General features: G+C 21.7%; 8 protein-coding genes across 8 annotated transcripts; 5 read left to right on the forward strand and 3 right to left on the reverse strand.

Moving 5' to 3' along the window:
- Window positions 1–455: 455 nt before the first annotated feature.
- Window positions 456–2,847, forward strand: PBANKA_1134100 (T-complex protein 1 subunit delta, putative; the record flags this gene model as incomplete). Its single annotated transcript, XM_034565897.1, has 3 exons — window positions 456–471; window positions 1,144–1,274; window positions 1,405–2,847. The coding sequence occupies 3 exons, from the start codon at window positions 456–458 to the stop codon at window positions 2,845–2,847; spliced, it is 1,590 nt and encodes a 529-aa protein (XP_034422548.1).
- A 1,170-nt stretch (window positions 2,848–4,017) lies between these two features.
- On the forward strand, window positions 4,018–5,525 carry PBANKA_1134200 (pyrroline-5-carboxylate reductase, putative; the record flags this gene model as incomplete). The annotated part of the gene is made up of 6 exons (XM_034565898.1): window positions 4,018–4,036; window positions 4,238–4,377; window positions 4,466–4,540; window positions 4,690–4,755; window positions 4,877–5,309; window positions 5,476–5,525. 6 exons carry the CDS (start codon window positions 4,018–4,020, stop codon window positions 5,523–5,525), a joined length of 783 nt encoding a protein of 260 aa, XP_034422549.1.
- Window positions 5,526–6,037: 512 nt separating this feature from the next.
- On the reverse strand, window positions 6,038–12,513 carry PBANKA_1134300 (patatin-like phospholipase, putative; the record flags this gene model as incomplete). Its single annotated transcript, XM_034565899.1, has 2 exons — window positions 6,038–12,111; window positions 12,297–12,513. The coding sequence occupies 2 exons, from the start codon at window positions 12,511–12,513 to the stop codon at window positions 6,038–6,040; spliced, it is 6,291 nt and encodes a 2,096-aa protein (XP_034422550.1).
- Window positions 12,514–13,457: 944 nt separating this feature from the next.
- On the reverse strand, window positions 13,458–15,689 carry PBANKA_1134400 (Sas10 domain-containing protein, putative; the record flags this gene model as incomplete). The annotated part of the gene is made up of 1 exon (XM_034565900.1): window positions 13,458–15,689. The coding sequence occupies one exon, from the start codon at window positions 15,687–15,689 to the stop codon at window positions 13,458–13,460; it is 2,232 nt and encodes a 743-aa protein (XP_034422551.1).
- A 1,071-nt stretch (window positions 15,690–16,760) lies between these two features.
- Window positions 16,761–21,334, forward strand: PBANKA_1134500 (conserved Plasmodium protein, unknown function; the record flags this gene model as incomplete). The annotated part of the gene is made up of 2 exons (XM_034565901.1): window positions 16,761–20,952; window positions 21,069–21,334. 2 exons carry the CDS (start codon window positions 16,761–16,763, stop codon window positions 21,332–21,334), a joined length of 4,458 nt encoding a protein of 1,485 aa, XP_034422552.1.
- A 770-nt stretch (window positions 21,335–22,104) lies between these two features.
- Window positions 22,105–23,106, reverse strand: PBANKA_1134600 (rhomboid protease ROM7; the record flags this gene model as incomplete). The annotated part of the gene is made up of 1 exon (XM_034565902.1): window positions 22,105–23,106. The coding sequence occupies one exon, from the start codon at window positions 23,104–23,106 to the stop codon at window positions 22,105–22,107; it is 1,002 nt and encodes a 333-aa protein (XP_034422553.1).
- A 1,285-nt stretch (window positions 23,107–24,391) lies between these two features.
- On the forward strand, window positions 24,392–25,304 carry PBANKA_1134700 (conserved Plasmodium protein, unknown function; the record flags this gene model as incomplete). Its single annotated transcript, XM_034565903.1, has 3 exons — window positions 24,392–24,489; window positions 24,767–24,875; window positions 25,101–25,304. The coding sequence occupies 3 exons, from the start codon at window positions 24,392–24,394 to the stop codon at window positions 25,302–25,304; spliced, it is 411 nt and encodes a 136-aa protein (XP_034422554.1).
- Window positions 25,305–25,943: 639 nt separating this feature from the next.
- PBANKA_1134800 (zinc finger protein, putative) lies at window positions 25,944–27,659 on the forward strand (the record flags this gene model as incomplete). The annotated part of the gene is made up of 1 exon (XM_034565904.1): window positions 25,944–27,659. One exon carries the CDS (start codon window positions 25,944–25,946, stop codon window positions 27,657–27,659), a length of 1,716 nt encoding a protein of 571 aa, XP_034422555.1.
- Window positions 27,660–27,697: the final 38 nt, after the last annotated feature.

A 27,697-nucleotide genomic window follows, 5' to 3' on the forward strand; every position in this document is an offset into this window, starting at 1 on the left:
TATAAGTATATATACATTTCCCTATTTAATGTAGTACAGGGTATTTATATATATATATACATATTATGGATATACGTGTAGGTCTGAATGTACTCATAAAATGCTTGTGCAGTAGAGAAAAATATTTAAAAATATGAAAATTGGTATTTGGCATTTCCACAGTTATTTATTTTAATTTTTTGTATATGTAATATATTATTTTTTTTATATATAACATGTTTAATTTATATGCATACAATTTTTTTTGATGTGAAAAGGGAATTTTTTGTAAAATATTCAGTGTTTTTCAAAATTTATTTATTTACTTTTTGGGGGTAGTTAGAAATTACTTTAATACGTCTTAATAATAATTAAAATAATTTTCTCATACTTTTTACTTCATAAATAATTATATACATATAAATATTATAGGAATAATAGAAATATAACCACAAAGCTATATAAGATAATTAAAAATGGCTGACGTAGCAAGTAATGATAAATACTTTAAAAATGAAAAAAAATTATAAAAATCTACATACATAATCTGTATATTGCATGTGATATATATATATATTATTCGTATATTTATTTATATAATTATTTATGTATGTATATATATACGTTTTTTCTCCCACACCTTCTATTAATGTATGTGTATGTAATTTTGTATATGTAAAGGCCTGCAGTAGTTTATTTTTTAGTTCTATATGTAGCGCTTTCTTATATAATCTCGAAAAAAAGCAATAACGCGCTGAAAATGTTTTAAATCGAGACAACAAACATTCCATATATCCATATATACACGTGTGATATATATATAATATATATATTTCAAATATAGTATATACACACGAATATGCTGCTTCTATTTCTAAACTTTATACGCTTTATTTATTTGATGCTTGACGAAACATGCATGCGTTTCTTCATATACACACTTTCCAAAGAATAATATAAAAAATATTTTTGTGCATATAATATCCACATTGTTTTATTTTATAACTGAATTATATACTTACAAAATACATGATATTTATTAACTTTTAATGAAGCATGAATATTATCTTATGCTTTATATTTATCATTTATTATAAGTTATATATAATGGAATATTTACACTAATTATCTATTCATTGCAACTTATTTATTTTTATTTTTCAGAGGGTAAATCTAGCGAAAACTTAAACAGAAATGAAAAACAAAATGATGTGAGACAAATGAATATTTTGGCAGCTAAAGCTGTAGCTGATGTAACACGAACAAGTTTAGGACCAAAAGGAATGGATAAAATGGTTATTATATATGCACATTAACATAGAAATATAAATGTATTTATATTGTTTTTTTAATTTAAATTAATTAACTTTTCATATTTTTTGCAAATATTCCTATAATTTTTGATATTTAAAAATATTTTTTTAGATTGAAGATGGAAAAGGAGGTGTTATAATCACAAATGATGGAGCAACTATTTTGAAAGAAATGGCAGTCGCTCATCCAACAGCAAAAATGATAGTTGAACTGAGTAAAGCACAAGATGTAGAAGCAGGTGATGGTACTACTTCTGTTGTTGTTATGTGTGGGTCACTTTTAAGCGTATGCAAAAACTTATTGGATAAAAATATTCATTGTCAAAAAATATCAGAAAGTTTTTTTGAAGCATCAGTAAAAAGTTTAGAAATATTAAGAGAAATGTCTATTCCAATTGATTTAAATGATAAAAACATGTTAATACAAAATGCTATAACATCATTAAATTCGAAAGTCGTTTCCCATAACTCCTCATTATTAGCACCAATAGCTGTAGATGTTATATTAAAAATTACTGATATAAATAATGATAAAAATGTCGATTTGAATAATATAAGAATTGTAAAAAAATTAGGTGGAACTATTGAAGATACTGAAATAGTAGATGGGTTAATATTTACAAGTAATAAAATATGTAAAAAAGCATATGGAATAAAAAATTTGTCTCAAGCTAAAATAGGTTTAATTCAATTTTGCCTATCTTTACCAAAAACAGATATGGATAACACTGTTGTAGTAAAAGATTATAACAGTATGGATAGATTATTAAGAGAAGAAAGAGTAATAATAGCTAAAATGGTAAAAAAAATAGCTAGCACAGGTTGTAATTTATTATTAATACAAAAAAGTATATTACGAGATGCAGTCAATGATTTAGCATTAGATTTTTTAGCTAAAGCAAAAATTATGGTTATTAAAGATATCGAAAGAGAAGATATTGAATTTATATCAAAAACATGTAATTGCGTTCCTGTAGCTAGTTTGGATTATTTTACTCCAGATAAATTAGGGTATGCAGAAAATGTTGTTACAGAATCAGTAGGTTATGGTGAAATTGTTAAAATTACAGGTGTAGAATCAAAAAATACTATATCAGTTTTAGTAAGAGCATCTAATAACATGATGCTAGATGAAGCAGAAAGGTCGTTGCATGATGCATTATGTGTTGTTAGAAGTTTAGTTAAAGAAAGAGCTATATTACCTGGTGGAGCTGCACCAGAAATGGAATTATCTCAAAAATTATATCAATGGGCAAATACATTAAAAGGATCAAAACAGATATGTGTTAAAGCGTTTTCAGATGCTTTAGAATTAATACCTTATACCTTAGCTGAGAATGCAGGATTATCACCATTACACATTGTAACAGAATTAAGAAATAAACATGCTGAAGGCCATAAATATTACGGAATTAATATAAGAACTGGTACTATATCAAATATGATTGATGAAAATGTTATACAACCATTATTAGTAACATCGACAGCAATTAAATTGGCAACAGAAACAGTTATGATGATTTTAAAGATTGACGATACGGTTGTATGTAGATAAAAAATAAATATTCTCAATTGCCCCCCCATGTTATGCTAGTGTGTCAATATAGGGATATACGTAATTATAGGTACTTATACAATTGTAGTTATTTGCTCTTTTATTTTTTCCCCTTAATTCATATATGCATTTACAAAAAATTTAATGAGATCAATAACAATAGTCGAGCACATGCCCATGAGAGAATTCCTCATCTCTCCTTCATAAGCATGCATATACACATGCATATATCGCATATATACATACGTGTGTACTTTTCTGCGTACATTTATTCTTTTCCCCTATCTTATTTCCATATATTTATGGAGATTAATATGCGTATGTCCTAATAATAATTGTGAACTTACGAATAACATTTTTCCCGTCCACATAATATATTTTTTATAACTTATATAAACTTAATTAAAAAAAATAAATACATTTTTTACCTATTTAATTTTTTTTATTGGCGATGGTTATTATAAAATATATTAATATAGCTATTTAATTACATGTATAATGTGAAAATATGATCATATAGGGATATTAAACTATTTAATAAAATTCTATTATAATAATTATAGGGTCATAAATTTTAATTAATCCAGTATAGTAATAGTAAAAATAAAAAATATAATGAAATATTAACATTAGAAATAGCCTATATGTTATTAGTTTTAATGATTTATTAATTCCCCCCAGCCTGTATAAATTATATATACATCCCTTATAACTCTCTTTAAAAAAAATGGAAACTAATTATGTTCTCTTATTATATTAATGAAGTATGGTAAATATAATCAAAGAATATTTACAACAATTAAATAGCATTAGAATCATATATGTGAAATGAGTACACATAAGGATATTTTATTAGTGCACATTATTGGCACTAATAATTATAAAAAATGGCAATAAAAACAACGGGAAAATATTATAAACTATGTATCTAAAACACACTATTATTATATATCCAGATTGTTTCGTTTATATATTTATGAATTTTTTTAATTAAAATTTATTTGTATTTATTTAACTCTAAATTTATAACTAAATCAACTTGGTAAACATCTATAAATTCAAGAATATAGAAAACTATATAAGTATTTATTCATTTTTTTTTCTTTTTCGTATCTTTTCTTTTGGCACCCTGTTTTTAAATATATTCTTCATATAAAAATATTCTTAAAAATGGAAAACATAAAATTAGGTAATTTATGTATTTTTTTATAAGTATATGCTTCGCAATATAAACACACTTTTATTCTTAACCCTGGATAACTCAAAGATTTATTCTAATATATTATTTATAGAATATAATATATTATTATTGCGAGGTTATTAAATTAATATAATATATTGTAGAAAATTTATATACGTAAATTATTTTTCGTGGTTGATTTTTATGCAGGATTTTTGGGGTTAGGACAAATGGGATTAGCATTAGCAAATGGGATATCTAATTCCAATATAATTAAAAAGGAAAATATTTATTATTACTCTCCATCAAAAAAAAATACCGATTTTGTTTACATGAATTCAAATGCAGAGGTATCATAAATTCATTTATTTAATAAATTACAAAAATATGATAAAATTGGAAAATAAAACATATTTATGTGTTTTTTTTTCAAATTAGGTTGCCAAAAAATGTGATATAATTATATGTGCAGTTAAACCAGACATGGCTAGTTATGTTTTAAGTGATATTAAGGTATTTCCGTTATGCTTACAAAGTTTGAAAATATTTATACGTGAAAATGTATTGGTTTGAACACACCGTTACATACACTTGTTACAAAACTTATAATACCACCTTAATTTATTAATTTTATTTTTTTTATCTGTTGTTTACATGGAAAGACCTATTTAGCATCAAAGTTGCTGATATCCATTTGTGGAGGATTAAAAATCAAAAGTTTGGAACAGGTATGAAAAAAAAGCATGGTGATTATGTTAAGTGTGTGAATTATAAGTTTTTTATTATCTGTAAAATTTTCAGCATTTTCTTGATACATTTGTAAATTGTGTACATATTTAACATGTACAGGTGGTTGGAAATGATGCTAAAATCGTGTGGGTTATGCCTAATACCCCATGTTTAGTTGGAGAAGGGACATTTATTTATTGCTCTAATAAAAATGTGGATGCTCAAAATAAAAAATATGTGAATGAAATATTTAATGCGTGTGGAGATGCACATGAAATAAACGAAAAACATATGGATATAGGAACAGCTATTTCAGGATGTGGACCTGCATATGTTTATTTATTTATAGAAAGCTTAATTGACGCTGGAGTTAAAAATGGATTAAACCGAGATTTATCAAAAAAGTTAGTTTTGCAAACTCTTAAAGGATCTGTTAAAATGGTTAAAGAATCTGATAAACCAGTTCAACAATTAAAAGATAACATATGTTCTCCAGGAGGTATTACAGCTATGGGTTTATATACCCTTGAAAAAAACGGCTTTAAATATGGAGGTAATTAAATACGTATTTTAGAGTATATGGATATGTATATCTTTGTGGATATGTTTGTGAGGTTTATGTTAATAATGATTTATGTGTATATCTTTTTATATTCCTATGCATTATTTTGTTAATTTGGATAAATATTTTTGTATTTTTTTTTACCCTTTTTATATAGTTATGGAGGCAGTTGATGCTGCTTTCCAAAAATCGAAATCAATGAGCTAGTTCCATCACATTCCAAAAATGGAAAATATTGACATAAATAAATCAACTATAAAAATTGTCCCTTTTATTCGTGATTTTGTTAAAATAGAGGAAATAATGTAAAATTAACGATTTATTAAGTTACCAAAAAAAAAAATATATATATACATCTCAAACATGTAGCACTTATAAAAACGATGTAAAGACGAATATAGCAAACTATCTTGAAGAATGCTATTAATAGGTATTGCAAATATATATGTATATAATATTTTGCTTTACATATTTGTTAAACAATCACAGAACAAAATATGTTAACAAAATTAAAAAAAATGAGCAAATAAAAAAATATGTAGTATTATAAAAAAATTGAAATAAACTTAAAAGAAATTTCTATGAATTATATAGACAAAAACAAAAAAATGCATACATATGTTGTATGCAAGTTTACAAATAAACTTCCATATGGAAGAAAAACATAACATATTTATACATATATTATTACCATTATATCGTGTATTTGCGTATACTTTTTATGTATCATTTTTAAAAAATATATTTCTCAGCACATTAAATATCATATTTTTTTTTATTTCGAGTGAATCTGGATTGATTGACTTAAAAAATTTGTAGTTAATGCTATAAGAACTCATAATGTCTTTAATATTCCTTTTTTTAATTAAATCTGAATTTTCGACAATGTTAGGTAAATTTTGTTCATCATTATATAAGCAGGGTTCGTTATTATTATTTTTTTTATAATTATTTTTTATGGCATTTGTATTATTAGTATCAGTTTTGGTGAAATAATCCGATTTCTTTATATTCTTATTATTAGAATTATTTCCCATGCTGCTTTGTCCGTTGTCCTCGTTTTTTCTACATGTATTTCCAATTTCATGTTTTTGGTGATTATCTTCATTTATGTGTGAAATTTGATTGTTTTGATCAGGGGGGTATGGGATGTATTTCTGAATATTAATATCATAATAATTTGTAGGATTTTCATTAATTGGAGAAATTTGATCAGTATGAAAATAAAGATTTTTTTTTAATAAAATAAAATATATTTCATTTAACAAAACTCTAATACCTGTATTGGGTGTAACATTAACATAATTACCTGTTTCTTTTTTTTTTTTAATAAATAAATTATTTTTGTTCATATTTTCTAATTTTTTTATAAATTTATTATTACTATTATTATAAAATAAATTAGTAAAATATTGAAAAAAACCATTTGGTGTATTTTTACTTTGTGGAAAATTATTACTATTTCTGTTTATTATATCTAAAATTTCATCGATATTTGTTATGTCAAATTTATTATCATCATTCAAGAAATTAAAATTAAAATCACTATATATGTTTCCATGCGTATTGTTCTGGGTTTCTTTGTTATCTTTTGAATCCGCATTATTATTTTTAGTAGGATTAATATTATTATTTTTTTTATTTTCATGTTTCATACATTCACTTTCGCTGCTGCATGAATTTTTTTCCAAACTTTCATCCTTATCAATGTTACTATTTTGAAATGAGTCAGTTATTGGAGATTCTTCTCTATTCATTGATTTTTTATTTTTTGGAAAAAAAAAGTCATATATTTTTGATTTAATATGATCTATATAAGAAGGATTCCAAATTTTTTTTTGGTCTTGCATATATTCTTTTACATTTTTTTTATCTTCTAATATATTTATTAATTGAATTAGTTTTTGTTGATTATATTTATCGTCTTCAAAATATCTTTTTCCTATTTGCTTCAATTTAGTAATAATTTCAGATGATGTTTCGTCTAATTTTATATTGTTAATAAAACAATTAAATCGAAAGTATTTATTTTTATCTAATAAATTATTACATATGTCATGAGTTAGTTCTGTATTTGTAATGGAAAAGACAATTTGTTTTAACAATACGTCCCATCTTAAAAATGTATCTTGTTCTTTATTTTCATTATATTCGTGTATTATTTTGGGTTGAAATTTTCCAGTTCCTATACTTACTATACAATCGATATAATCATTTAAATTTATTGTATCATTTTGTTCTGTTTCACTTATATTGTATTTTTTTACAGAATAATATTTTATTTTATTAAATATATTGTTTTTTTTTTTATTTAAATAATTATAAAAAATCAATTTCATTTCATTTAAACTTATTAGAGTAGGATTATTAAAACATATAGCTCCATCAGCATATATATTATCATCAAAAGAAAAAAAATTAAAAAACCCAGGAGCAGCTGTAGTACATCTTAAAACATATTTTACAAAAATATTATAAAAACTTTTATATATGCTTACGTCATGAATATTTTGATTTATATGAATTTTACTATTTTTTATTTTGATGCTATCATTTAAATTTTCTCTACTATTGTAATATTCATGTAAATTTTTGTTATCTTCTAAATTAGCATGACCTTGAACTTCTTCTCGATTTATATTATCTTTATTATTATTACTTTTAGAATAACTATTACTTATATCCACAACTTTACTATTGTCTCCAATATATTCAGATATATCATATTTATGTGAAACAGAGCCACTATTTAATATATCAGTTGTTTCCCTTTTAACTGTATTAACCATTTGTTCACTTGGTTTGTTTAATTCTGTTATTCTATTTAAATTTACATGATAATTTTTTAATATGACAGGTTGAACTGGTGTAATATTCATTTGTGTTGAGACAGTAAATACATATGGAGTGAACAAATCGGAATTATAATGAAACATTTTCGTATTTTTAAAAAATGTATTTAGAATATTATTTAACACATTTGAATCATAATATGAATGTTTCAATAAATATCTAGTATTTCTAACTGCATATGTATCCTTTTGAAATATTTTATTAATTAATAAATTATATAAAAATTCTATTTCATTTAAATGTGCCTTTTCTAAGCCTATTAATATAGATATGATGGCTCCTGTACTTGTTCCACATATTATATCAAAATATTCAAATAAATTTTTTTTTAAATGACTATTAATGCATTTTAAAATTTCAATTGATAATAATCCTCTAATACCTCCACCATCAAGACATAAGATTCTTAATTTTCTTTTTCTTTTATGTTTCATATTTATTAAACTTTCTTTAAATTTATTGAATGCTATATATTCTTTATTATTAAAATTGTATATGTATATTTTTTTTTCTTTTTCTGAATTTTTCTTTTTGTTTTCTTCTTCCATTTTAGTGAAAGCATTTGTATTAGTGTTATGATATGTGCCATTTATTTTGTTTGTCATGTCGTTTAAAACTTTATTTTTTACTTTATCTGTATATTCATTAATGTCAGATGAATAATAAGTATTATTATAACTGTTTTTTACCTGATTATTATTCCATGTTTTGCTATTATATGTTTTTAATTTTTCATTGTCTTTATTATTTAATGTGTGTGCATCATATGCAATACTATCCTTACCATTGGGAACATTCTCATTGGAAAAAGTAAAATATTTTTTTAGTTTTGAAACAAAATTTGTAATAGTATCATTGTAATAATGCATAATATTTTTTTGGATACTATTTTCTTTCATTAAATATCCATGTGATTTTTTTTCGCGATCTGTAAAAACTATATCATTATATAAATCGAACATATTAGCTCCTAACGCTTTTAATATAATATTTGTTTTTCTGATAATAATTAGATCTTTATGTTCACATATAAAATGCCTATTATATATATTATTTAATTTTTTCTTAACTATTTTATTGTCAATCAAGAATTGTTCTTTTTTTTCATCACGAATATATAACGAATTTTGGTTTTTGTATTTATTTTCAAAAAATAGAGACACATTTTTTAAGCTTGTAATTAATTTTTCATTTTTTTGTAGATTTTTAATAAAATCCTCAGCTTTTATATCCTCTAAATATTTTGCAATATTCTTATAAAGAATCATAAATTTCTCATTTGTTTTGTTTTTTTCTTTTATATGATTAATATATAAATGCTGTTGGAAAGATAAAATATACAATATTCTTAGCACAAATGTAATATTCGATTTATTTAAATTATTACTTACATTTTTTGATAATATATCAATTATTTTATTCATATTTTCATCGTTTAAAATAGTATAATAAAACATATTATAAATTATAGAGTTACGATTTTCTATTAATATTTCATATAATAATTTTAATAACTTATTTGTAAAATAACTATTTATATCTAAATAGTTAAATAATGATTCGATATAATTCTTTATTAATTCTAAATGTAAATATGGATTACTATTATTAATAGGATTATTAGACATCACTAAATTATTTTCTTCATTATTCATTTTAAAATTTTTTAACATATCTAAATTAAAGTTTAAATATCCCATTAATACATATTTATCCATTTCTTCTGATTCATTTTGTCTTTCATCAAATTTTAAATATATTTTATCATACCCTTCAATATTGCTAGCCTTATGCTCACGTTTTTTATAAATGTGAAGATTTTCTTCGATATTTTTTACGAATTTGTCGACTTTTAGATAATTGTATGGATTATTTGTAATACTTTTTATATTGTTTGAGAATAGTGGATTATTAATTATATTATTAATATCATTACTATCGAATGATTCTATAGTATCTTCCTTATTTATTGGCATTTTATTATTTTCGTTTTCAATAGGTAGAATTACATCTTTTAATAAGGGATTTTTTTTAACCAATATTAATAATCCCATATTTAAAAAGTTGCTACTCTCCTCCATTTTTACATCGGTCTTATTATTGATATCTTTTATATTAATATTATGATCCTCATAAACTACATTAACATTATTTTCATCATATTCATTTCCACTATTTGTTTTATTTTTCGAATCATTTTCCAACTCATCTTCTTCAAGTATTTCATCAGATTCGTTTATCGCGTTATTTTTATTTGTTTTTCTGTTTTCTTTTTGAAAATTTTCTTCTACATTTTTTTCATCTACACATTCGTGGTCGTTTCTTGTTCTTAAATGATTTTTTTCCTTTCGTTCTTCATTTTTTTGGTCTATTTCGCTACCTGTTTTATAATAACCATTTGGTGTTACTTTTTCATCATTTTCTTTTATATTAAAATTTGTATCATTCACATTTCTTTCATAGTTTAATATATCCGTATCATCTTCGGCATAATTGTCGTATACTTTATAATAATTATTACAATTATAATCATCTCCTATATTTTCAATTGGAATTCCTTTTTTTTTTAATTTTGTAATAGTGTTATCTATTAAATATTCCGATTTACTTTCCCCAGATTTTTCGCTAATTTTTTCATTCGTTATTTCTTCATGTTTCATTTTGTAAACCACTATTCCATTTTGATTTTTTTGAAAATTAACAATTATACTTGTTAAAATATTATCTTTAGAATTCTTATTAAAATAAAAAGGAACGAATGTAATATGATCATTTGGTGTCTTTATTACCTCATGTATTATTTTGCTCATATTTTTATATTTCATTTCTTCATCTTTTTTATTTTGAAATGAAATGTCATTTTGCTTCGTATAATTAACAATGGGATCTTCTGTTTGTTCGCTACCCTTTTTTATTTCATATATGCTCTCATTTTTTTGGTCACTTTTCATTTGCTCATAATCATCATTATTATAATATTTTAATAAGTTTTTGATATAATTTTCATTGTTATTTTGTTTGTTTTTTTTGTTGTCATATATTATATTGTCTATATTTTTTAAGTCTTCATTAAAATAGTTTAATTGGCTAGTACTATTAGTATAAGCTTTATAGATATCATTGTCATAATAATTATCAATATTATTATCCTTATTGTTGTTAAAATAATAAGAATGATTAGTATGATCATCCCTTATCATTTCAGTGTCATTAGAATTTCCATTTTTATTTTCTTCTGATAAAATTATATCGTTTTGTCCCAATTGATAATATTCTAATTGTCTTTTTGCATATTGTTGATCTTTTAAAATACTGTCATTATTATAATTATATTGTTCATTTAATTTATTTTCTATTTTTAACTTTTCTTCTTTTACTTTTAATAAAATATTTTTTCCTAAATGGAAAATTTTATTTTTAATATCGTCTATATCATTTTTTTTCTTAATATCATTTTCTCTTTTAATTTGTTCACCTATAATATTATTATCTTGATCTATATAATGTTTTGTAGTTTCATCAGGATTTTTAAAAAATGAAGTAAAATAATCAAAAACCGAATTTGCTTCTTTATGCTTCTCTTTATTTCCTTTTTCATTTAAAATATTCATAATAATATATATTAAAGACATTTTTACATTTTTGTGTGTATAGTCATTTAGTATTACATGATAAAAATTCCGATATTTTGTCAAATTGTTAAATATTAATAAAAGTTTGTAAATTATCTGATACTCTGTGGCGTCATTTTTATATTCATTTTTTTTAATCATTAAAAACCTTTCATTTAAAATGTATATAATAATTCTCATATAATTGTTACTGAAAAGAAAATACTCACATTTTTTGTCCTCAATTATTTTGTGCAACAGGTTAATATAATTTAGTTTGTCTTGGCTGCTTGATACATTATTTAATTTTTTTAAAAATGCATCGAAACCTACAAATATTCGAGGAATAGAGAAAATATGACAACGAGAATAAGATGAAGAAAATGGAACATATAAAACATCTCAGCATCCAAATTAATATAAAACAATATAGAAAGGGATAACACATTTCTTCTCCTTTTTATTTTATATAGATTAATATATAGTTTCTAAATTATGTTTGTTTTATGCATACCTATATATTTGTTAACGGCATCATTGAAAACATGGATATTTTTTTGTTTTCTTTCTTTTCTGAAGATGTTTATTTTTTTTATTCTAATTAAATTGATTTTCTTTGAAATTGGTGTAATATATTTAAATAAATTTTTTTGCATTCTTAGAGATGACGAAAAAATATGAAGAAAGACGTAAACTATATAAACAAATAGTATATAAACATTTTTAGTCATTTTATTTGATAAAAAAAATAATAAAATAAATCTAAAAAAAATAATATAAAAATTTTAAAATAACAAATACACTTCAAGGAACGCATAAATAAATATATATACATTTTTTTCATAATACAAAAATGGTATGATGTATGAAGAATGTATGGATTGGCGTATTTATCATACTATTACATTCTTATATATTTTTTTTTATTTGTATATTCTCAATCATTTTATCTTTTCGATTTTCTTTATATATATTTTTTATTTATATTTCAAAAGTTTTGATTTCTCATTCGTCAACATTTTATTGTTACATGTTTTTATTTTATAATATACACACATTTGTGCTTAAGATTATTATCGTAATGGTATTTATTTGGCATAAGCTCGTTCATTTTATTATAATTTTTTATCTTTGTTTTATTATATATTTTGCTCTCCCTTTATTTAATTTCACAAAGATATTATATATATTTATATAAACGCATGGAAATAAACTAAATAATATGGGATATTAAACGACACTCATTCAAATGTATGTAATAAGGGGAATATTTCATTATTCGCTCATGAATTTATTCATTATTTACCTTTTATTTATTTTATTATAATATTGGTGTCCGTATAAGAACATAAGTTTTTATTTATTACACATTTTCAAAAAATATAAAGTAATATGCTAATGAATTAAAACATGAGCATAAGCTAAACAGTTTTAATATATACATAATATATATGGTATTATATGTATATATAATATTGTGTGAAAAAAATTAATTTAAAACATTTTTTCTTTTATGGTTATAAAAGTAGATTATATAAGGTATAAATTTTATGATATTAAAAAAACTAAGAAATGCATACACATATATAAACAAAGTAGTATTTTAATGAATTATTCGTAATATTTTATGAGACAAAAAAATAAAAATATAAAAAGGGAAAATATATATATATTTTTACTTTATATCTATAGATTTTTTTAAGTATGGGTTTATTCCTTTCTTTACTCCATCATAGTTATTATCGTGGGTCTTAAATTTAGGGTGTTGACTATTATATGTCTTCATTTTTTTCATATACTTAAGTTTATTATGAACTCTTGCATTACCATCAGTTGATTTTCTTTTTCTTACTAAACCTTTGTTTTGTATAATATTTTTATTTGGCATTCTCCTATCATTTACTTCATTTTCTTGATCAACTAGTTGTTTTCTTATTTCTTTATTTTTTTTATCCATAATCGTTTTTCTTTGCTCTTTTCTATTTTTTTTAAACTTTAGCATGTTTTTAATATTCTCATCATCGATTTCATTATGCATATTTTTTCCAAATGAATAATTATTCAATGCATTTTTTTCTTTATTGTCGTAAGAATCATTCTTATTTTGAACCTTATTAAACTTTTTAAAAGATACAAAATCATCATTTGCATTATTATTCATTAATTTGTTTTTATTCTTTTGTTTTATTTTATTAATATTATTCCTAAATATTTTATTTTCATGAAAGCTTGTATTATCATTTTCGTTGCTCATTTCAGGTAATTCTACAAACTTCAATAAATCATTTGATGTCATACCAACATTACTTAAATTATTCATTCGATTTTTCTTTTTGCTCATCATTTTCATTTTTTTCCTTAAAATTTTATCATCGAAATCTGTGAATTTTTCTTCCAATTTTTTTAAGTAATTTTCTTCTTTGATTTTTTCGGGCTTATTTGATACCATGTCTTTTATTTCCTTTAAAAATATGCTTCTCTCATTTTTTATTTTTTCTCTTTGCTTTTTTTTTTCTTCTTTCATTTTTTCCCTTATATGGCTGTCAGTATATTCTGTTATAATGCTTTTGCTAATTTTATATTTTTTGTTTTTGTTATTTTTATTTCTATCCTCCTCAATTTCCTCTTCCTCCTTGTCTTCTTCATCTTCCTCATCCTCCTCATCCTCCTCATCCTCCTCATCCTCATCCTCATCCTCCTCATCCTCCTCATCCTCATCCTCATCCTCCTCATCCTCATCCTCTTCTTCCTCATATTCATCATCCTCATTATCAGCATTTTTTTTTCCTATTTTTTTGGCTCCAGTTGCGGTTTTCTTCATATTTGTTGCTTGTGTTTGATCGTCTGAGTTGCTTATATCTAACTCATGCAATTGCCGCTTTGGAAGCTTATTAAGTTGTTGTATTTTGAATTTAATTTTATTATCTAATTCATTTGTTTTTGAAATGATTGTGTTAATGTATATTAATTTATCTAAGACGGGATGATTATGACTATAACAATTCATAACTTTTAAAAAAACATAATAGGTAATATATATAATATATGTAAGCATTGTTTCATTTTTTTTTTTAAGATAAAGTAAGGTGTTTTTATTAATATCCGATGGACTAACATCATTTTCATTAATATTTTTAAATTGAAATAATTTTTGATTTTCATTAATTTCATTAAAAACTTTTTCAATATTTAGAGATAATTCTTTTAAAATAATTTGATATTCTTGATGTTCACTCATTATAATTTCTTCAATTTCCTTTTTGTCTTTTTCATCTATATTTATTTCTTTTTTCTTTTCTTTTAATTCATTTGCCATATTATTGATTAGTTTTTTAATAGTATTTTCTTTTTCATCAATACCTATTTCACTATCTTTATTTTTTGAGAAAATTCCATCTTTTTCATTCATATATATATTGTATAGATCAAAATCATTTTCATTTAAATTTTCCTTTTCTTTTTTATTTAAATAAATAACTTCTTTCATTCTTTCATCGTTATTTTCTTCATCATCATCGCTTGAAGAATTATCGCTTTCATATTGATAATAATTTTTTTTATCTTTTTTCCAAGATACTTTTATAAAATTTTCGTCTTCTTTATTTTCTATATTTTCATTTTCTGTTTCATCGTCATCATTTAAATCTTCGTCTTCATTTTCATCATCGAAATCATCTTCTTGGCTTTCCTCATCATTTGATAACTTTTTTTTTTTTTTTTTTCCTTTCGATTTTTTATTGATATCATTAATTGATTCGTCGTTACTATCACTTATTAAATTTTCATCATATATTTCGTTGTTAATATCACTATAATTTTCTTCTTCTATTTCAATATCCTCTGATTCAGATCCTTCAACAAACTTTACTTTACTTGTATCAATTGGAACATAATTTTTTTTTTTCATTTTTTTATACTATATCTCCTCCAAAAAATAAAATAAAAAATGACAATAATAATGAAGAAGATCAATTAAATTAACATTCAAATTTCAAGTTTCATCGAATTGCTAATAAAAAATCATAGTAAATTTGTAAAATATAATTTATAATCAGCATAAGCTATAACATATGACACAACAAATATTAAACCCCCAAAAATATGGATTTTAAACAAAATTTATATTTTATATATATTATTCCAACTATTTAATTTATTCCTATTATTGTTTCTACAGTTGTTGCTGTTATATTGTTTCCTTTGTTATTCTACTGTTTATTATGTATATATTTTTTTTTTTTTTAATTTAAAAAAATTGTTTTTATTTATAATATCATACTTCATAATAACAGGTCAACCTATATATACATACAAATTTAATTATATGAAAAAATTTTAATAATTTATGTTTTTGTAAATTGCTCTTATAGGAATAAATAAAATAAAAATAATATCGGAAAAAATGCATATATTATTTTTTGTTTGTATTTTATTAAAAAGGCATATATTGATATATACAATAAATAAATATCCATGGCTATATTTTTTATAAGCTCCGTTGTTAATACCAATATTGTATATATTATATATATTTTTTTTTGCCCATTCTAAAAATGAAATAAAAAAGAAAAATTAATATGAACTAATTTTTATAAATCAATTATACAATGTGTTTATTTATTTTTAATTAAAGATTATTATAGTAAAAAAAAATAATAATAAAATAATATCCAAAGAGAAATATTTTTTTACAAAACGAGAAATGGTATTATATGTATATAACTTAATTTATTTGTGTATTAACTCAAATGTTTAGCACATTCAACAAATTTTTTTTAGTAGTATGCAATAATAGTATAATACATAAAGTGTATTTATGTATAAGTGTATATATTTTTACAAGTTGAAAACTGGAATAATCATGCATTTGAGAATAGAGGAAATACAATTTCATTTCTTTTTTGCATTTAACCTCTTTGCATATTCCTTTATATTAAAAAAAAAATACAATAAACCATACATGAAATAATAAAAAATTATGAATGAATTAAAAGAATTGAGTAAAAAGATAAAAGAAAACACAACTGTAAAAAAAGAAGACCAAAAAAATGAGTTAGAGATAAAAAATCTATTTGATAATTTTCTTGGCAATAATTCTATAAATTACTTGAGTTCTTTTATAAATAAAACAAATGTAAATGAAAATTCTAGTGAAAATACAAAAAATGAAATTAGAAACATATTTGAAAATATTAATAAAAATAATTTAAATGAAAAAAAAGTGAACAATGATATAAATTTGGAGGAAGCAGGATTTGATAAAAAATGTCACAATAATATAATTGGTTTAGAAAAATCACAGGGTGTAAAAGAAGACGAAATAAAACCCAAAAATATATTAAAAATTGAAAAGAAAAAAGAGAATAAGTATAAAGGACCTTTAGTAGATTCGTCACTTAAAACTTCTAAAAACATAGAGAATATAATAAATGTAAAAAAAATACTTCAAAATACAAAAAACGTTGATATAAAAGATTTAGATAAACTAATTAACCGCTTTAATAACGAAATTGTAGACAGAACAAAAAAATTAGAAAATTTTATCGACAAAAATAAAATAAAAAATGATTATAATGAAAATATTTTAATGCTAGAAAATTTGAATAAAGAAATGAAAGTTATAGAAGCAAGTTTCAAAAAAAATGACCCTTTATATGAATTATATATATCAAAGAAAGAAAAGAAAAAAATGTATTGTTCTTTGTTATTTTTAAAAAATTTCTTTACTTGTTTAAAAAATTTTATGGATTTTCTTGATAAATCTGAACAAAGTTATAAGCAATTAAAAATTGGTGAATCATTATTGTATTTAAGAAATTGTAAAACACATTTTTTATTAATAAAGTCTATATTTAAATATGTCAAAAATAGGTCTTACTATTTAAATGAAGATATCAATGAAAAAGGTAAAAATGAAATGAAAAAGGAAGAAAATCCTCAAAACAATGAAATTATAGAAGGTATTATAAAGGAAAAAATGTTGACTTCATCAAATGATAACCAATTCAATATAAATAAACAGGGAAATAAAACTGATGATAATATTATCAAATATAGCAAGTCAAACTCCTTTAATAGAAAACCTGATAAAAATGTTGAAATTAAATTAATGGATGAAATAAAAAAACTATTTATGGATGAAAGTGTACCATCAAATGATAATAATAATAATAATAATAATAAAGTAAAATTTATAAAAGAAACAAAATATAAATATGAAGATATATTAAATAATCTAAAGAATATGATTAACATAATTTTTAATAAAATATTTGTCTTTGATAATAATATAAAAATATATAAATACATATATTTAAATGGGAGTTATATTTTTTCAAATGATACTTATAAAAATGAGGAAAAAATAACATATGATATGTTTTGGTATTTTGCTTATATATTGAAGAAACATAATTATTATTTAAAAATAATAAAAAATCACCTATTTTTTAATATATTTAAATTTATGGTTTTATTTTATTGTATCACAAAAAATATGAATCCAAAGGATGTATTAAATAAGATGTCTTCTATTAAACATATAAATTCATTAACATATAAAAATATTAAAAAGTGTGTTTCAGATATAATTAAGAAATATGGGATAGAAACATCACCAAATATCTATTTTAATTATTATAAAAAATATAAAAGTTATATATTTTCTGAAGAAAATGGGAATATAGATAATATGAAATTTGTTACACCACCAAAAAAAGGAATAATAAATATTTCATGGTGTGATATTAACTTAAATGATTATATAGTTGAAAAAGACAATTTTATATTTATTGATATCGAAAATTTTTTTAATTGCTTTATTTTATCAAGGAATAATATTAATAAGGATTCTGAACAAACAATATTAAAAAATGGCGAAAATTATCTTTCCTCATTTGAATCAAATAAAAACCGGATTGTTGAAAAAGATATATACAATACCGATATAAATGAAAGAATATCCAAATCTGATACTGACATTAATAATATAGATAAAAATCAAAATGACACCCAAAAGAATGATGTACATAAAATAAATAATAATGATGACTCTTCTGCGATAAATGTAGAAAAGGATGAGGTTGGAGGATATGATGATTTTTTTCTGACGTTATCAAGAGGGTTATTAGAGTTTTATAATATTGCAGAGTTATTATTTTCTATAAAAAAAGATGAAAAAAAAATAAAAAAACTAGATATAGATATAGAGGGGGAATTCAATATCGAAGAACTAGTAAATTCTTTTAATTTTTATTTTGAAAATATTCAAAATGAAGAAAAGTGCGATAAAGTTTATTTTAACGAATATATATACGATTTGAAGGATACAGAAGAAAAATTATGTAATATAAAAGATAAATTAAAAAGAAAATATGAATATATTAAAAATGTAAACAATGATGATAATGTGCTACGAGACAAAGAAATATTCCCACTTTATATTTTAAATAAAGAATTAAATGAAAATATGTTTTTATTTTTTCACGAAATTAATATGAATCGAAATAACTTAAAAGATATTTTGAATGTGTATTATATTTACAAGTGGAAACAAGAAGACGAGAAATTTTATCTTCTAAATAAAGAAATTTTAAAAAATAATTTTTTTCATTACATTAATTTTGCTTATTCTATACTAAATGATATATTTTTATATAAAAATGAACAAGATTATATTCTAATAGATGGGAAAGCAGATAATTATTTGTTAAGCCTGTTTTTTGATAATATAGAAGAAAACAACTACAATATAAAGGATGCAAAAAATATTGACTTTGAGGTTGTATTAAATTGGATTGAGAAAAATCATATCCTTTTAAAAGATATCATAAAAGAAGAAACCCAAAAATTTAATTCAGAAAAATTAATAAATAATAAACAACTATCCCAAAATATAGAAAATGAAGATGTAGAAAAAGAAATTATTATAAATAAAATTAATGAAAAAAAAAAAGATGATACATTTAATGAAAGGGAAAATATATTAAACGCAGAAATCGATGAAAAAAAAGATACTGTATCTCGAGATTCAAATCAAAATAGTATAAATGTAATGATTAAAATAAATAATATAGATTGTATTCATATTCATAAAAAAATTATATTTATAGTGTTTGAAATTTATAAGATTGTCCATTTCTCCATAAATTTATTACTTGATATTCAAAAGCAGAAAGATATTAACTCTTTAGAAAAAACAAATATAAACGAAAATAAAATAAAATACATTATTAGCATTAATTTAATATTATTTTGTTATAAAGTTATAAAATATATTTATAATTTGTTCTTAAGCTATTCCTATTTTATTTTCCGTTTTTCATCAGTCTCAAATTTAAATAATAAAGAGTTTTTGTTATGTATAATTAATAATAATATATTTTTAAAAAAAACTTTTGAAAATATTTATGACGTTTATCTAAATTATAAAGAGTTATTCAATTTTTATATATATCAAAAAGAAATTATATTTGAAATGGGCAGCATAAAAAAAAATAGCATCTTTCAAAAAAAATATATGGACACATTTAATACAAACCCTGAAATATATTCCATTAATTTGGATGATAATAATATGTGTTATGATGATAGAGTAATAAAAAATAAAATATTTGAGGATTTTACTAATGAAGAAAAATATAATAAATGTAATGATAATGGTTCCGTAAAAAATAACTCATCGGAATATAAGGATAAATTTTTAATAAATAAAAAAATACAGGAGCTTGATGAAAAAAAAAATACATTGGAATTATCAACAAATATAAAATTCTTATGTGTAAACAAAATAAGCATATTTAAAAATATGCATTTATATATTGATAAGTTCTACATAAATTTAAAAAATTTTAAAAATATGTTTGTTAATATTTACAAAGAACAAATATACAAATTATTAAAAAAAAATGTGATGGAAGATAATTTTTTGATAAATATTTCAAAAATAGTTAATGTGATTTTTGAATTTTTTCAAATACGAAATTTATGCAAATCAATACATAAAGACATTATATTACGTATTATAGACTATTTATTTTATCACATAAATCAGTACATTTTGGATTATATAATAGAGAAAACAAAATTAAATGATGATGAAAGAAATTCTATTCATGAAAAATTTATATTTATTCAAAATAGTTTATCTTTTATTCTGGAAGAATATAAAGGTATGTACATGCTTTTTATACATAATTGCAGGAATGCGTTTATTATATATAAGAAATAATATTTTTTTTTTTACAAATATAAACTAACTTATGGACATTTTTTTTTGCTTTTATAGATAATGAATTTGAACAAAAAAATAATATTGTAGAAGAAGAAAATACTTATTTAAAAATAGCTGGTGATGAGCCAGTTTGCCTAATAAGCTTAAAAAAAAACAGAATATTATTTTTATTACTTTTTTGCAAAATTAAATATATTTTAAATGCGAAAAAAACAATATTAGAATTATACGATACAGAGATTGTTCAACTATTGCTATCGAATAATCTATATATATGTGACGATGAAAAATTTGATGCTATAATAAATGAATTTATATAAATTATTATTTTATTCATTTGTATTTGTATTTCTATATATTTTTATTGTTTTTAAAAACAAATTAATGTGTTTATTCCGAAGCATTACATAAGGTAGGGTGATTATGGAAAATTCACTTTGCCGTATGCCTTTATAAATATACATATTATAATAGCATATACAATACTACTTTAGGGTATATACACACTATATACATAGTATGTGTGTAATTCTATATACTTAAGGATATTAATGATATTTTTTTTAATGTTTTTGTCCATGAGTATTTTCTCATAGATAATTCCTTGCTTTACCTTCATGCATTTATGATTTCAAAAATCTCCATTACATTATTTTAATTTACTTCATTTTTTTTTTTCGATAAAAATTTTAAAAAATAAATGGTGCAAAGCATGTGGTAATTTTCTGCATTGTTTTTAAAAGCTTGTCTAACATCTTCTTTTCAAAACAATCATAAAAATATTAAATTTTTTACTAAGACATTTACGATTGTATTAATATAAATGTTAGTATAAATCTGAATACTTTTCAAAATAATATTTAATTAAAACGGGGGAAAAACAAAGAGGATTGAAGCAAAATAGATAATTGAAAAACTATTAATAGTGAGGCTGAAAAAAAAATACAAAAACGAAAAAATGGAAAAAAAAACTAAATGCAAACGCGTAAACAACATAATTTACACTGAAAATGAAATTTCCATTAGCATTCATGGAAATTGCGAAAAAAAAATAGTATGTAATAAATAATGTGCTAATAAAATAAAAAGCTTAATTATTATCAAACAAAATTAATGTGGACGACATAAAAAATCCACACATAAATCCCAAAATATGGTTAAAATGGCTAACATTTTCTAAAAGTAGAGATGATAAAAATGAATAGAAAATATTATAGAGGAAGCTTGTATTCGCAATATAATTATTTTTAAAATAAAAAAAAATCATATGTGTTATATACATTCCATATAGGGAATATATAGCTGAACTGCTTCCACAAATTATTTTATTGGGCTTATTTAGGGGTATATTACGACTATAATAATTTTGATCGATTATGTCTTTTAAAAATATATTTTTTTTTGGGGGCTTTATATAGTATATATAAGATATTAAGTTCGAAAGAAACCCAGATAATAAATATGTAATAAGTATTTGGCTATTTGAATAAATTGGCGATATAATTTTGTATATGGACATTAGGGAACTCATATTAAAATATAAATGTAAGATATTTTTATGGATGAAAATAGATGAGAAAAGTGTTTTATAATTCTTATTTTTATATATATCATAATAATTACATTGATATTTTGCAGCTTTCTGTTCATCTTTTATTTGAACTAAATTTCCCTTAGTAAAAAAAATTTTTTTTTCTTCATTTTTATCAACCCTATTTAAATATAAATAAAGCAGTGTGTTTATTACTATAAGTATTCGGTCTAATTTACATTTATTAAATAAATAATTGTAGTATATAAATCTATTAGGAAATTTAATTTTTACATTATTTGAAATATTTTCAAGTAAATTGGTTATTTTCTCTTTATTTTTCAAAGTATTAAATAAACTTAAAACATTTTTCTTAAATGAATATATCCTTTTCTCTACATTATTATATTTTTTGAATCGATATATTTTGTATTCATTTTTCAAAATAGTATTTTTAGTATTTATAAATGTAGTTATTCCTTTGGAATTTATTTTGTTATAATGCAACGAATTCCCGCTTGCAATATATATTATAAATATGAACAAAATTAAAAGATTCATTCTTAAAAAAATCGCATGATGTCTCTTTGATATTATTCCATGGACTAATGTAATATCAATACATGCATGTAAATATGAATATCCATATATTCTTCGAAAATCATGTATGTGTACATGTGTGATATATATGCTTAAAACTTTTATAAATATTTTGCAACTAATTATTTTGTATATCTATTCTTAATTCATTTTTTTACTTTTTTTTAAATATATTTTATTATATGCGCATTCATAATTGTCTCCTTTTTATAAAAACATATTTTATTGTAGTTCTACCTAATCCTATTTCTTTCTTTGGGAAATCATTAATATACTTCATGTATGGCACAAAATTATTTTTGAATAGAACAATAAATATATGCTAATAAGGTATGTATTTATGTGTATTACTTTTCTTATCACGCCTCCTTTTCTGTTTCAAATGATATTTTGTGACGTTTTGACAAATGGATAGATATACATTACTACAAACATATTTTTATAATCAGCATATGTAAATTGCATATATATATATATATATATATATATACATCCATGTATATATAATATGTGTGTGCTAAAATTAGCAAGTTGTAAATTTTCATTTTAAAAGATAAAAAAATTATAATGCTACCCCTTTAAAAAAATTCACAAGAAACAATTGGATTTGTTAAATAAATAAATTTAGTGATAAAATTTATAATATGAAGAAAATATATATTTGTTAAAATTTGTGTTTGAACAAAAATTGATATTTTTAAAAAATAAGTATTAAAAAAATACTATATCTCCAATGAAAATACAAAGCATATAATTTTTTTTGCTTAAATTTTTATTTCATCTAATCTTTAAAATGTAATATGGCATGGATTTATTATACATGTAAATTATGTGTATTAAATAAAAAAATTGTCCAAATAAAAACAATTTTAATATATATATAATACATATTCGTAAAAAATGAAAATTTGCACTTTTTTTAAACTTTTCTTTAGTTTTATTTTTTTTTAATTTATTTTTCATTAATTTTTTTCATTTGTTCAAATTAAATGCCTAGTTATTTAAATGAATATTTAAATTTTAAATCATTAAAAAAATATATAATACCCATATATCAAATAATTTCCCCTTCGTCTGCGTTAAATCAAAGTATAGTATATAAACATATATATAATATCCGTGTGAAAGTTTAATTTATTGTTTTTTCTGAAGTAATGCTATTGATTTTATATGATACAATTATTCCCAAATGTGCAGTTTAATTTCAGTATTTATGAAAAGTAATGTTATTTAATATTTTTTATAGATGGATGGTGATAATACAATGAATTTAGATAGAATTTTTGACACGTTCAAGAGCACTGTTGATATTATGAAGAATACTGCCCATGGATTAGCTCAAAGGTTATTTAAAAACACAACGAAAAAAAAATAAATGTTATTTTAAAATTTATACAAAGAGAAGACTACGCATAACATATATGATAGAATAGTGTGAAATAATTTGGAGAATTTTTGTTCATATACACATCTCCCTATAAATATTTCATCTAGCCAAAATAACGTGCATTTTTAACTATATAGATGTCTAGATATTACAAGGATATATATAGCATGCCCTTGTATACTCATGATTGTAAAAAAATTAAGCTTAAATAATTTCTTTTCTTTTTTTTTATAGAAGCTCAACTATTTATAATTTATTATATATGAGTGATATTATGCAAAATAAAGGTGATTATCAGGGTGCCCTACCAACGAATATAATTCTCAACAAAAATATGATTATAGTAAATACGAAATAAAATTGAATAATATAATTAAATAACGGAATTTATCTCTGTAAATATATAATATGTGCATATTTCATGATATTTTTGCTCATACTTATATGTATTATCACTGCTACAACACATGTGGGTTGTATAATATAAAAATTGTGGCTATATATTTTTTGGTTTTACAGCATTAATATCTTTATTAAAAATGTATATTCGTTTTTTATTTTTTTTCAGAAATGTATTTTAGCAATATTTTTCATATATATAGTATTTACAGTTTTTTCATATATATTTGTTAATTATATCCTTTTCTATGGCATCATTATAGTTGCTCTTGTATTTGGTATCAAATATTTTGGTGATCATTACAATTTTTCTAACGATGCCGAACCCTTATTACAAGATAGTTATCACAACTTTGAAGCACATAGCATATAATAATATTAAGTGGAGGATGAAAAAAAATATTATTACAATAAATGGAAAAAAACTTGCATAATATAAGCACATACAAATATATTATATATGTTACAAAAAAGTTTTTATAACTTTAGCACTTATTTTTCGCTTTTTTTCCCGACATTTCTTTTATTTTTTTTCTTTAAAATTTTTTTTTTATTTTTGATAATAAGCATGTAATGATTTATATAATGAATCTTAACAAATTCTTTTGTAATTTTTAATTGTTTGCATTTTAAAAACACTTTTAAAGGTATCAATAAATAAAGTTTTTTTAAGTAAAAATATTTATGTTATATAATATAATAACTAAATTAATTAAAATATGGCTATTATCATAAAATATATTTATATAAAACCTATACATTGTTATTAGTATTAATTTTATTTTTTCGAACGTATATAATATATATACTCTAAACCTGTTTTAGTTCTGATATAGAATGCAATTGGTTTAACTAAGGTTATATTCACAGCCTTATTTAAATTATTTTTATTTATTTTATTGTTTCATTATTTCTGGTACTTTGTACACAAATCAATACGCTTTCTATTTAATATTACTCCAATTTGAATTTTGTTGTTCGTATTTGTTTCTACATTATTTTGTTTGTACCCATGGAAATTGCTTTAAGTAATGAAAACATTAAGAAGGATATAGAAACTCACAATGAAATAGCGCATGATACTATTGAAGTGAAGTCTATGTGCATAAATTGCGAACAGGAGGGAATAAATAAAATTTTAAAATTTGAAATTCCGTACTTTAAAAATATTTTAATACATTCTTTTGAATGTGTACTATGCAATTATAGAAATAATACTATTCAAGATTTAAATCCAATAAAAGAAAAGGGTGTTAAAATACTTTTTAGCGTAACAAAAACTGAGCATTTAGATAGGCAACTGATTAAATCAGAATATGGAGTCTTGAAAATTCCCGAAATCAATTTTGAAATACCAAAAGAAACACAAAAAGGATCTATAAATACAATTGAAGGCTTTATACAAACAGCATTAAGTAATCTTACAGATTATTTTATAAATTTAAAAAATATGTATAATGAAGCAAACAATATTGTTGACGATAATGAAAACAACGAATCTAAAGAGGTAGAAAAAAATGTAAATGATGATATACATAAAATAGAAGAAAAAGAACAATTAAATAAAGATGGTGAAATAAATGATATCAACAACAACAATTATAGCGATAAAGATGATGAAAATACTTCAGATGTAAACGAAAAATGCCACCAAATTACAATAGAAAATTATATGAGTATGATTGAAAAAACAATACATAAATTATCGAGATTTATTGTATCGAAGGAATTGCCTTTTACTGTTGAAATTATAGACCCCTCTGGATTAAGTTCATTAGAATATTATGATGAAGATATAAATTCTAAAACAGTTGTAATAGAACACTACCAAAGAAGTAAACAAGAATTAAATGAACTAGGCTTTTATGAAGAAGATTTTGAGGGGAAAAAAAAGGATGAAAATTTTAAGCAAAATAATTTAAATATAAATGAAAACCAATCAATTGATAAAGGGGACCAAATAAAAAAAGAAAATTTCGACTTTATAAAAAAATATGTTCACATGAATAATAATAGTAATGGATCTAATAATATGTGTGTCAAATATAAAACCATAAATGAAGGTGAAGAAAATAAACTTATTGAATCATTTACATCCAATTGTCCATGCTGCAATTACCTAGGAGATAATAATTTTTGCGAAATTAATATACCTGGTTTTAAAAAATGTTTAATTTTATCTTATGTTTGTCCTAATTGTAATTATAAAACGAGCGAAATTAAAAGCAGTGGTGAAATTAATCCTAAAGGAAAAAAAATTACCTTAACCGTTAAAAATAAAAGTGATTTAAACAGATTTGTGATTAAATCTGAAACAGCATCAATCCAAATTCCAATTATTGATTTAACATCTGATTATGGAACACTTGGAGGGTCACTTACAACCGTCGAAGGAATAATTATCCAAATAATAGAGTCATTGGAAGATAAATTCAAATTTTTACTTGGTGATTCAAGTATAAACACACATATAAGTAATGACGAAGTTAATGCAAGCAATAAAGATGATTCTGTTACAAATAAAATAAAAAATGTAATCTCTAATTTATATAAGTTATGCAGAACAGAAGAAATGTTTCCATTTGATTTAATAATTGATGACATTGCATCAAATAGTTACATATCTTGTGATCAAATTGGAGACGATACTAATTTAAAAGAAGAAGAATATGAAAGAAATTTTGAACAAAATGATATGCTAGGTATTACATCCATGGATGCAAATTAGCACTAGGTGGTATATCCACATATATATATCGTGTGTCA

This window comes from Plasmodium berghei (assembly GCF_900002375.2).
Source record: "Plasmodium berghei ANKA genome assembly, chromosome: 11".
In the NCBI taxonomy this organism is placed as follows: Eukaryota; Apicomplexa; class Aconoidasida; order Haemosporida; family Plasmodiidae; genus Plasmodium; species Plasmodium berghei.